The 11,487-nt window shown below is 63.0% G+C and overlaps 1 protein-coding gene across 1 annotated transcript in view; it reads right to left on the bottom strand.

Annotated features, from left to right (window-relative positions):
• Positions 1–2,672: 2,672 nt before the first annotated feature.
• ST3GAL1 (ST3 beta-galactoside alpha-2,3-sialyltransferase 1) overlaps positions 2,673–11,487 on the bottom strand; it is a 55,164-nt gene continuing 46,349 nt past the window's right edge. The window contains exons 5-9 of the mRNA XM_080646859.1: positions 10,768–10,964; positions 9,266–9,445; positions 7,710–7,755; positions 5,614–5,733; positions 2,673–3,914 (exon numbers count right to left, since the gene is read on the bottom strand). Coding sequence (XP_080502985.1) covers positions 3,741–3,914; positions 5,614–5,733; positions 7,710–7,755; positions 9,266–9,445; positions 10,768–10,964 — 717 coding nt within the window. The 3' untranslated portion in view covers positions 2,673–3,740. The remainder of the gene's footprint in view (positions 3,915–5,613; positions 5,734–7,709; positions 7,756–9,265; positions 9,446–10,767; positions 10,965–11,487) is intronic.

Below are 11,487 nucleotides of genomic sequence, written 5' to 3'. Positions count from 1 at the left end.
TCAAAACGCATCAGGTCAACGCTCGGCTGTGAAACGCGAGAACACGACCGAGTGTTGGGGGGCGGGGGCGGGGGGGGAGGTAGGGGGAGAAAACGCAAATTTTAAAACACCAACAACCAACCAAACGAGATTGCCAAAAAAAGAGAGGAAAAAAGTGCGGGGAAACTTTGGCTTTGGCGTGACATAGTGGCGTGATGGGACATTAGGTCTGTCCGGCGGGCGGGGTTCCTGACCAGGCCCGGGTTAGAGCTGGTGCCGCCTGCCTGTCCCCCCAGCAGGTGGGAGCGCTGGGGCCCAGGGAGGTGCATCCGTAGGTGTCAGTCTGGCTGCAGGCAGCTCCTGTGCAGGGGCTTGGGGGACCTGAAGGCTGGGGTGCTGCTGAGCTCTCTCTGCCCCTCACCTGGGGGACCTGAAGGCTGGGGTGTTGCTGAGCTCTCTCTGCCCCTCACCTGGGGGACCTGAAGGCTGGGGTGTTGCTGAGCTCTCTCTCTGCCCCTCACCTGGGGGACCTAAAGGCTGGGGTGTTGCTGAGCTCTCTCTGCCCCTCACCTGGGGGACCTGAAGGCTGGGGTGTTGCTGAGCTCTCTCTCTGCCCCTCACCTGGGGGACCTGAAGGCTGGGGTGTTGCTGAGCTCTCTCTGCCCCTCACCTGGGGGACCTGAAGGCTGGGGTGCTGCTGAGCTCTCTCTGCCCCTCACCTGGGGGACCTGAAGGCTGGGGTGCTGCTCAGCTCTCTCTGCCCCTCACCTGGGGGACCTGAAGGCTGGGGTGCTGCTCAGCTCTCTCTGCCCCTCACCTGCCGCAGCCTCTTCGGCTTCAGGCTCAGCCGTTGGCTGTGGGCAGGGACCCTCCTCCCTGCTGGGGTCAGGGCTCCTCCTCTCCAAGCTGCTCTCTGCCTGCAGGTGGGTCAGCCCTGAGCTGGGTGGGTTCCAGGGCCCGAGGGAGCCCAACCCTGGGTGTGGTGGACACCCCAGAAGTGCCCCTGGTGGCTGCTTCTCGTTCTCCTGCCCACAGCACCCCCATAGGCCTTATGAGAAACCCTGGTCCGGTTCCCGGCCACTCACACACCGTGGGGGTCCCACTGGCTTAGGCCCATCGGTGCGTTCAATTCCGGCCACAGCCACTGGGGTTTATGGGGTTCAGTCCCCTTTCTAAGGCAAGAAGATGCGGAGATGTCTGCCGGGGCTGTGGGGGTGCCCAAGTCGCCCTCCACGGCAGGGATGGCAGTGAGGAGGCGGGGACCACAGCCTGCCAGGAGGGCAGCGCCAGGAGGCAGCCGCGGGGCCACAGCAGAGCGGCCAGCAGCCACGCCAGGGCACTGCTCAGAGATGCCGGTGGACCCGCTGGGGAGCCCAGCTCTGGGGGCTCTAAACAAGGAGTCGATCGTGTCCTCTTTTTGCGCAGAATGTCTGAACTGGTGTCACAATGAGTGGCTTTTGCAAGTCACGTCCCTTCTCCGGGCCTTACTTTTCTCACCTGTACAATGGGAGAGCTGGATTCCTAGGGCTGGAAGGAATCTCACAGCTTGCACAGCCTCATGGGAAGGAGGGAGACGGGATGGGGGCCAGGTAGCTGACCCAGGCAGGGGGTCCCTGGCCTGGCCCACCCCGCAGGCAGGGGGCTCCTTGGAGACCAGCCCTGGGGCCCCAGGCAGAGGACGAGGTGTCCCTGCAGCTCAGGTGGGGACATGGCCTCTTTTTCAGGATCTGCTCTGACTCAGCCAAGCCCAACGCAGCAGGTGGCTGTTCTGTGCCGCCCGGACATCCTCAGCTCGCAGGAGAGGCGAGAGCGCGGGGGCCGTCCACTGCTCCATCCAGCGACCATCTTCCTCGAGGCCTGTCCCTGGGACTGATCGGCCACCAGACGCTGGCTGAGGTCCTCCCGTCTCCCATCGCGTGTGGCCGGGACCTCCAGCCCGTGAGCATTCGGCCTCACAGATTTCTGAGCCTTTACCACTGGGAGAGTCTGACGTTTGGGCGGATGTTAAAGCTGGAACAGGCGTGTGGGGTCTTTAAAGGCTTCCTGGATCCTGCATCTTTGAGGCTGTAAGGACCGCGACGGAACCTCCCCGGGAAAGTGCTCGCATGTACAGACTCAGGAGAAACCGTGGCGTGAGGCTTCCGGGGACTCTTTCTTATGAGGTGCCTGACACCACCTGTGGCCCCTGAGCTCCCACAATTCCTCCCTCCCCAGGTGCAGAGGGAGAAACCGAGGCCAGGAGAGCAGGTCCCCCGGCTTGCGAGCCTGATGTTCCTCGCACGCCATTGGGAGCAGCGGGGCCTTCGGGGAAATTTTCTACGGGAAAAACGGTTTTCCTGATGACACGTCAGTAATGGAGCCAACGGTCGCGGTCCTCCTAGGCCTGGACCCCATGTCTCGCCCGGCCCCGAGGAGGTGCCCCTGGGTTTGGGAGAGGCCCAGCCAGAGGCTGAACCCAAATTCACAAGGAAGCTGGGCTGGGAGAGAAGGAGGAACAGGACATTCTGCTGCACATCCACCGACCTGACACCCCAGGATTTGCCCACCAGCGAGCCCCAAACCCTAGGCACCCCGAACACCCACAGAGCTTGCCGGAAGCCGCCCACTCCACAGCTGCCGGGTGGAGCAGGAGAAAGTGAGTTAGAACCCAGACCAGCGAGAGCCAGAAAGTGCACACGAGGTCGGCTGAGTGCAACGAGAGCGAATCAATAAATAATCAGGAAGGGTGGCGAGGAGGAAAGAGTGCGCGAATGAGGTATGACTGCCCCCGCTCCGATGGCCACGCTCCCAGGACCCCCCACCCCGCCCCACCCCGCCCCGGGACCCCATGCAGGCGGCCAGCAGGACCTGGGCCCGATGCGCGGCCCTGGGGCAAGACGCTGGCTGGTGGCGACCCGCTCGGGGGGACTTGGCCGGTTGCGGGCACGGAGTCTGACGGTCTGTGAACGTGAGAGGGACGGGCCAGGGCGGGTGCACCTCCGGGAGGCTCTGTGGGTGTTCGGGGTGCCACCTGCGCTCTGCTCCACCTCGGGGCCGGCTCAGGAACCTGGAAAGTCCCCAGCTGAGAGCGAGGGGCAGCTGAGGGTCTCCTGTTCCGAGCCGGTGCTGGCCTCATGTCAGCCGGTGCATGCATTTCTCCCCGGATACGTACAAAGGCACGTGGGAGTGGTCAGACCTGCCCTCGGCCATCACTGTCACCACCGAGATGGTCCTCGCAAGAACATCCTCTGGGGAGAAGGAAAAGATGTCTCTGCTGGACTCAGAAACGCCTGCCTGAGCGTGAAGACCTTCGGGGGGAGCCTCTCCGGCCACCAGAACGAGTTCGGGGAACAGAGGGGAGTGGGGGTTGCCACGTGCGAGGAAGGTGTCGCCTGGACCCCACTCGGAAACATCCAGCGAGAATCAGAGTGTGGGCGTCAGCCCTGGGCCCCCCCAGCAAAGGAGTCTCTGCCCGTCCTCCCTGGGAAATGTCCTTTCTTTTAAAACAGGGGGGGGGGTCTTCAGTATCTGCCCCCCAACCCCCACCCCCGTCTTCCGCAGCCGTATTCAGAGAATGGACTTCCCCGTGAGGGTCGCCCCACCCACGCCGGTCCTCAGACTTGCTCTGCAGCCCGGTGACATTGCGGAGTAGATGCTGTCAAATGTTGGGGTGCGAGAGGCTGGCCCTGGGAGCCCCCGGAACGGAAGGAACAGCCCCGGCGAGGAGCTGGGGCTGCCGTGAGAGGCTGCGCTGATGTGGCCGTCCGCGACCCTCCACAGCGTCATCTCCCCTTGAAAATCCGGATTTTGTGGATGGACGCCAAGGTGGAGGTCACGTTGGACTCAAAGTCTCCGTCATGCACCCCGGTCTTGCGGAAAGCCCCCGCCGAGGGGTTGTTCTCCCAGTAATGGTGCCAGTTTCCTCTGCTGTCCGCCCCGAAGCCGTACAGGTCCACCTGCGGGGGCCAAGCAAAGGTCAGGGCCGGGCGGCCGGCCGGCGGGCGGAGCCTGTGGGACAGGACGCCGGCAGGCATCCCGCATCTGCACGCGCCCTTTCCCAGGAGCGCAGAAATCCCTCTCTAGGTTCTCGGGACTCCCCGGGGGCGTGGTGTTGAGTAAAAGTCAAGTTCGTGTACAAAGGCTCCGGGGAGGCGACTGCACCTGGGTGGTCCCGAGGGAGCGGGGTCTCACCTCTGGGGCTGTACCACCTCTTCTCCAAGGACTGGGGAGCCAGGGAGAGGAGCCCCCCAGCCCTGCCACCCCCTGGAGGACCCTGCAAATGCTGCATCCCTTCTCTGAGCCTCACTCTCCTCATCTGGAAAATGGGGCCAAGAGTGACATCTGTGGGAAGGCCGGGGTCCTCTCTTCCCTCAGGCTGATCTCCATCTGCCAGGCGCCTCCCTGGCCAGCAGGCGGGCCTTCCTCACCTGTGGCTGATGTTTCCTGAGTCCTTCTCCTGTGGCCCCTCCTGCTCCTCTGCCCCGGAGGCAGGGAACAGCCTCAACCGACCAGAATAGGAACCTATTTCCTGCCAAGGGCTTTGGGATGTTTATAACGTCATTCGTGGGCCATACAAAACCATCAGCTTAAAAATTAGCCTGCTCTGTTTGGTCAAGCATTTCATTAACTCGCCGCTAATGCCTTGGCAGGGCCAGACCACATGGTTTCTTGGGCCTTACACAGCCTGTGGGCCAGACATTCCCCACCCCTGGCCTAGATCGCGGATGGAAACCCGGCGCCACCTGGTGGATGCAAGCTCTCTGGCAGTCAATCCTGGGGGACAGTGGAAGCCCGGGGTGCCTGGTTCCCACTCTCAGAGATTCTGGCGGCAGTGGGCGGGTGTGGCCTGAGAGCTGGGCCCTAGCTCTGAGGTGGGGGCAGCAGCCTTCCCCGGGTCTCCTATGCCAATGGCTCCTGTTTCGGTGCTTCCACCCATTGGTCCTGGGAGCCTAGGGAGCTCACACAGAATGAGCCAGAACGTGCTCCTGGGAAGGTTCTGGAAACCACCGCTCCTCCTTAAAGCACCCCTGAGAGAGGCCTGCCAGGCCCCCGGGGGCAGGGGGGCAGGATCAAGGTCAGCCAGACCACAGATGCTCTCACAGGGGCTGGGGTCAGGATCAAGGTCAGCCAGACCATAGATGCTCTCACAGGGGCAGGGGGGCAGGATCAAGGTCAGCCAGACCACAGATGCTCTCACAGGGGCAGGGGGTCAGGATCAAGGTCAGCCAGACCACAGATGCTCTCACAGGGGCTGGGGTCAGGATCAAGGTCAGCCCCACCACAGATGCTCTCACAGGGGCTGGGGTCAGGATCAAGGTCAGCCATACCACAGATGCTCTCACAGGGCTGGGGTCAGGATCAAGGTCAGCCCCACCACAGATGCTCTCACAGGGGCTGGGGTCAGGATCAAGGTCAGCCAGACCACAGATGCTCTCACAGGGGCTGGGGTCAGGATCAAGGTCAGCCCCACCACAGATGCTCTCACAGGGGCTGGGGTCAGGATCAAGGTCAGCCCCACCACAGATGCTCTCACAGGGGCTGGGGTCGGGATCAAGGTCAGCCTGATCACAGACGCTCGCATGGCCTCTCGGGAACAGTGAATGAGGGACCCTGGTGCCTGGCTTGGCCAGCAGGGGGCCCGGGGTAGGGGCGTACCTCGTCACAGACGTGCAGGGAGAAGATGACCGAGAGGATGCCGGTGGACGGGTAGCGCCCGTGGCCCTGCAGCCAGCTGTCGAAGACGTACTTGATGAAGGCCGGGTGGTAGATCAGGATCTGTGGGGGGAGCACACGGCCCTCAGAGAGACGGCTGGGGAAGGACACACCACCTCTCGGTGCCACACGCTTGTGGCCACAGGGACAGACATGATGGGAACAAGGCCCCAGCACTCACGGGGGCTGCGTTCTAGCGGGGAAGGACAGACAGCAGCCTCACTTGTGAAATGCTAGAAAATGCTGGGAAAGAACCCGGGGACCAGGGAGAGACACACAGCGTGGCAGGCAGGGAAGCCCGGGGGCGGGGGGAGAAGGCTCGCTGAGCAGGTGACGTCTCACAATCACACGAGGCCGGGGCTGAGCGAGGTGGTGCGGCTGCAGGAAAAGTCATGCACGGAGCCACCATCCACCTGGTCTGGGCCCAACTGGTCCCCAGTCCCTGAGAGGACCCGATGTGCTAGCTTTCCCCCTTCTCCTGCTACCGATGAGGAAACCGAGGCTCAGAGAGCCTCAGCAACGTGCTCAAGGCCACACAGCCAGCGGTGGCCGAGCGGGGGCGTCCTGGTGTCAGGCAAGGCCTTGGTGCCGCTACTCACGGCAGCTTTGAGGGGACTGGCCAGGCAGCAGAGGGTAGGCGTGTGCAGGAAGCCTAATGCAACACCCCCCCCTCCCCAGAGGCCTGGAGGGGGGCCTGTGCTCGCCGCGGGTGACCTCTTCAGCTCGCAGCCTAGTGGTTTGCCACTGCCTCCTGGGAGGCCCTCCCTGCCATGGATTCACAAGTGGCTTCTCCCCCGCAGCAGTACCGCCCCACACAGGCGGATGCTGCAGGCAGGGGAGGACCCCAGTTCTGCGTGACCCCAAACCAGCTGGGTCCCCAGGCACGTTGCCTGACCTCTCGGACCCCAATCTCCCCATTTAAATAAGAGCATGCAGGCCTGGCTGGCGTGGCTCAGTGGTTGAGCATCAACCTATGAACCAGGAGGTCAGGGTTCAATTCCCAGTCAGGGCACATGCCTGGGCTCTGGGCTCGATCCCCAGTGTGGGGTGTGCAGGAGGCAGCCGACCAGTGATTCTCTCTCATCACTGATATTTCTATCTCTCTCTCTCCCTCTCCTTCTCCCTAACTCTCTGAAATCCATAAAAATATCTATATATATAAAAGGCTAAGAGACCATCTGACCAGCAGCTATGATGCGCAATGACCACCAGGGGGCAGACGCTCAACGCAGGAGCTGCCGAGCTGCAGTGATTTGGCAGCAGCGGTTCTCGGGTGACGCACCTTGGAACCAGAGAAGAGGGAGCCCGATTCTGGGGCGTGTCACCCAAGAACCGCCCTCTCGCAATCCAGGACCCCTTGGGGAATATCGGAGAGCCGGTTTCGGCCCGATTCCCGCAGGCCAGGCCGAGGGACCCCACCTGCCGGAGGGACCCCACTCACTCCAGAGACACCCTTCAAGCCGCAGTGCCGCCCCAGGTGCGGCCGGCTGGGGAGGGACCGCAGAAGGTTGGCTCCAGGGCCTCACATCCAGCCCATCTTGCCCAGTCCTGCCCCGCTGGCCACCTTCTATTTCCTTCAATGTGCACGAATCTGTGCACTGTGGCCCTAGTATTTAAATAAGAGCACATGGGCAAAGGGTCAGCGTGGTGGCCACTGCCCTGCCTTCATCCTTCTGCCCTCTGCCCAGGTTTTGGCCGACCCCCACACCAGGAAACGATGGAGACACAGGTGAGGTCTAGAGACACCAGTGAGTCTGGCTTTGAGAAGCTCACACAGTAGTTCTCAAACTGCAGCCCCTTTGGCACCCCTGGAGGCCTTCTACAATCCCAGGTAGGTCTGATGGGGTTGGGGGGTTGCATCTGTGAGTCTCCCAGGCGATGCTGCTGGTCCAGGGTCCCCGGGTCGGTCCCTCCAGCAGGGACTCCACCGGCCCAGCGCCCAGGGCTCTCCGAGGCCAGATGCTGGCAGAGGGGAGGGCGCCCTCTCCACCACTTACCACCGGGCAGAGCATCACAGGTGAGCCTGAGCCGTCACTCACCTGATCCTTCCTCACTTTGATCTTCGAAGGGACAGGAATGTAGGTGCTGGGGAGGAAGACAGAGGGTCAATGTGGGAGCAGCCGGGCTGCTGCGGGCAGCTGGGGAGGGGGTGTCTGGAGAGGGAAGCAGGGCCAGGCTGAGTAGGCATACACTTTCACAGGGGCACCCCGCCCTAACCACAGCCCCCCGCCACAGCCCCCCCGCCACAGCACAGCCCTGCTCCCCCCAAGCCACAGCCCCCCGCCACAGCACAGCCCCGCTCCCCCCAGCCACAGCTCCCCCACGGCCCCCCGCCACAGCCCCCCACCACAGCCCCCCGCCACAGCACAGCCCCGCTCCCCCCAGCCACAGCCCCCCCACAGCCCCCCGCCACAGCCCCCCTGCCACAACACAGCCCCGCTTCCCCGCCCCCCCCTCCCGCCCCACCAGCCACAGGCCCCTGCCACAGCCCTGCAGTGGCCCATTACAGACACCAGAGGGCGATCTTGGCTCATTCGAGGACTTTCCACTGTGTTATGGGCCTTCTCCCAGAAAGGTTAAGGGGACTTGCTCCAAGCCCCCTCCCCGCCCCACCCACACACACAGCCTTTGGAGCCATGGAGGCCAGAGCACCTACCCCTAGAGTAGGGGTGCCGGCTGATGAGGCCCACACTGCCTGCTTTTAATCGGAGGGTCAGGAGCCTCCCAGATGAAGGCCCCTGGCTTCACTTTGGATCTGACTCCGGCGCAGCTTATGCACTGAACCCAGGGACCAGGCGGAATTCCCCTGCCCTCCCTCCCGCCCTCCTCCTGAGAGCACAGCAACCCCCACCCCCCATCCTGCACCGTCCACACTGGGCCTCACACGGGCTTGGCCACTGGACATGGAAGCCACTTCTCTTCGGGCACAGTAGGGACTTAGGAAGGGGACCAGCCTGGCTCCGGGCAGAGTCCCGCCTGCAGGCAGAGTCCTGCCTGGCCAAGCCTGGCGCCCTCCCTGGCGGAAGGGAGGCGTGGACACAACTGTGACCATTCGGTCGGACGCCCCGTGCCCCGTGCGTGTGGTGTCGGGAAGATGTGCGCACACGAAGGGTGACTCACGCCCCAGCGGACATGCTCGGCACCCCATCCTCCCACCTGCGCCCCGCCCCACCCAGCGCCACTTTTCGTTTGGAGGCAGGTGGCTGTCAGGAGGAGCACTCAGAGGCGAGGGGTCGGAGCTAAGATGCGCTGAGCCCCTTCCGGCAGCCCCTTCCCCAGGAGTCGCCAGGTTTCAGGGAAGCACAGCGTGTGGTCCACTTGGGGGTCAAGAGGAGGAAAAGGTGCAAGTCCGGGGTGTGTTAGAGCGATGGGAGGGGAGGGGCCGGGAGAGCGCAGAGTCAGAGGCGGCCTGTGGGCTGTGCGGCGGGTGCATCCCAGGAGGAAGTGCGTGGAGGGACGCATTGCAGGGAACAGCATGAGCCAGGCTGTGGTGCAGGGAACAGCATGGTGGGCGGCCAGGAGGCACCCACATGGTGAAGAGGAGCAGCGAGGGGCCAGGCAACGGGCCCTCCACCCGACGCCCCGGGGGACCTACTGGGAGATGGTGCCCGTGGTGGTGGCGCTGACCACCCACTCCAGGTCCAGGGTCTTGAAGGGGACCAGCACCATGCTGACGTTCTCCGCCAGCTCCCGGAAGCTCTCGGGGTACACGAAATGGTGGGTGGTCTTGCTCCCCACGTCGGCCTCGAACCCCGCGGTGGGGGCCTTGTTCATCCTGGAGGAGAAGGGAGAGACGCACACGCATGGCTCACACGGTCCCAGATCCCGGGGGCCCGCTGGGACCTGGGGCCAGCGCTCAACTCCGCGGCCTCCTCATCTGTGGAGTGGAGACAGCGAACACACCACACGGCTCGGGGATCTGCGGGCTTTTCCTTCCAGGACAGCCGTGGGCAAACTACGGCCCGCGGGCCGGATCCGGCTGTTCTATCCGGTTCTCTTGCTCTCCCCTCCGCTCCTTTACTTTGAATTTATATTAGTTCACACAAACACTCCATCCATGCTTTTGTTCCGGCCCTCCGGTCCAGTTTAAGAACCCATGGTGGCCCTCGAGTCAAAAAGTTTGCCCACCCCTGTTCTAGGAGCTCCAGTGCACCGAGTCTGAGCGCGAGGCCCTGCCGTGGCCAAGGGGCACAGCTGGTGACACCGCAGTGACAGCCTGTCCAGCGGGTATTTTATGGCCAAAGAAATCTGAGCACAGAGGATGGACACAGAGGCACCCGGGCAGCCCCGGACCGGGTCTGCCTGACCCTCAACCTGACCGTCCCCTCACCATGACGGCCCCACTGAACCAGGTGTATGCTGAGGCCCCGAGAGGTCAGCTAAACGGTCTAAGGCCGTGGTCGGCAAACCGCGGCTCGAGCCACATGCGGCTCTTTGGCCCCTGGAGTGTGGCTCTTCCACACAATACCACGGCCTGGGCGAGTCTATGTTGAAGAAGTGGCGTTAGAAGAAGTTTAAAAAATTTGGCTCTCCAAAGAAATTTCAATCGTTGTGCTGTTGATATTTGGCTCTGCTGACTAATGAGTTTGCCGACCACTGGTCTAAGGACATACAGCCAGAGATCACAGGGACGGAAGATTCTAGAAGGCACCTGGGGCTCACCGGCCCCTCCCCCCCACCCCCTCGCTGCTGCTGTTTCTCGCTCCGGGCTGAGGGCACGGAGGGTACAAGAAACCCAGAGAGGCGTGGGCATCTTCCTGGAACATGTGTCCGCTCGGTGGCAGGAAAGTAGATTTTACGTGAACAGCGTGAGGTTGCAACACGGGACGGATTTTACAGACCAAACGAGGGTCTGTAGGTGAACCTTGCCGTCTCGCCCACTGCGCCCAGAGAGGCACCTACGTCTGTCTCCATCCTGCAGGGCAGATGGGGACACCGAGGCCCCGAGGGGGCCACGAGGAGCCTGAGGTGCCCGGGTAGGTCTGGGCACACCAGGGCCGGGACCTTGACCTCCCGGTCCGGAGCCCAGGTGCCTCCTTCCGCTCCGGGGGTCTGGGGGTGCACAGGTGCGCCCGGGGCGAGGGTCCGGCCACTCACCTCAGCACGAAGTCGTGACTGTCGATGTGAGGCCCATACCAGGACTCCCTCAGGTTGCCCGAGTTGCCCACGACGGCACAGCGCCGGCAGCCCGCCGACTTCTTCTCCAGCAGCGGGTCCACGTTGCGGGGCACCACGCGGAACAGCTCCTTGAAGGTGTCATTCAGGTCATGGGGCTGCTTCTCCCGCTGCAGCGTCTGTGGCCGAAGGACAGGAGACAGGTGGGCCTGGCTGCACTGCCTCTGGCGGGGACGTGGGGGGGGAAGCGGGGGGGGGAAGGGGGCAGAGCGGGGGGCCGGGGCTCTGCCCCATGCCCAGTGACAGATGAATAGATTTGAAAAGGTGGAGCACGCAGCCCGGCCACTGTGGCTCCGTGGCTGAGTGTCAACCTATTAACCAGGAGGTCATGGCTCAACTCCTTGCCCGGGTTGCAGGCTGGATCCCCAGTGCGGGGCGTGCAGAAAGCAGCCCATCCATGATTTTCTCTCATCATTGATGTTTTTTTCTCTCTCTCTCTCCTTCTCCCTTCCTCTCTGAAATCAATAAAATTACACTCTAAAAAATAAATTAAAATAACACATGGAGTACGCATACAATGGACTACTCAGCCACAGAAAAGGGAAATTTGGATACATGCTACAGCATCCGTGGGCCCTGAAAAGATGCCGAGACAGAGGATAAACACTGCGGGTCCCTCCCACTACGTGAGGCTCCAAGGCG

Source organism: Plecotus auritus (genome assembly GCF_963455305.1).
Source record: "Plecotus auritus genome assembly, chromosome: 11".
Taxonomy (NCBI): domain Eukaryota; kingdom Metazoa; phylum Chordata; class Mammalia; order Chiroptera; family Vespertilionidae; genus Plecotus; species Plecotus auritus.
This window is presented reverse-complemented; position numbering and strand designations above follow the sequence as displayed.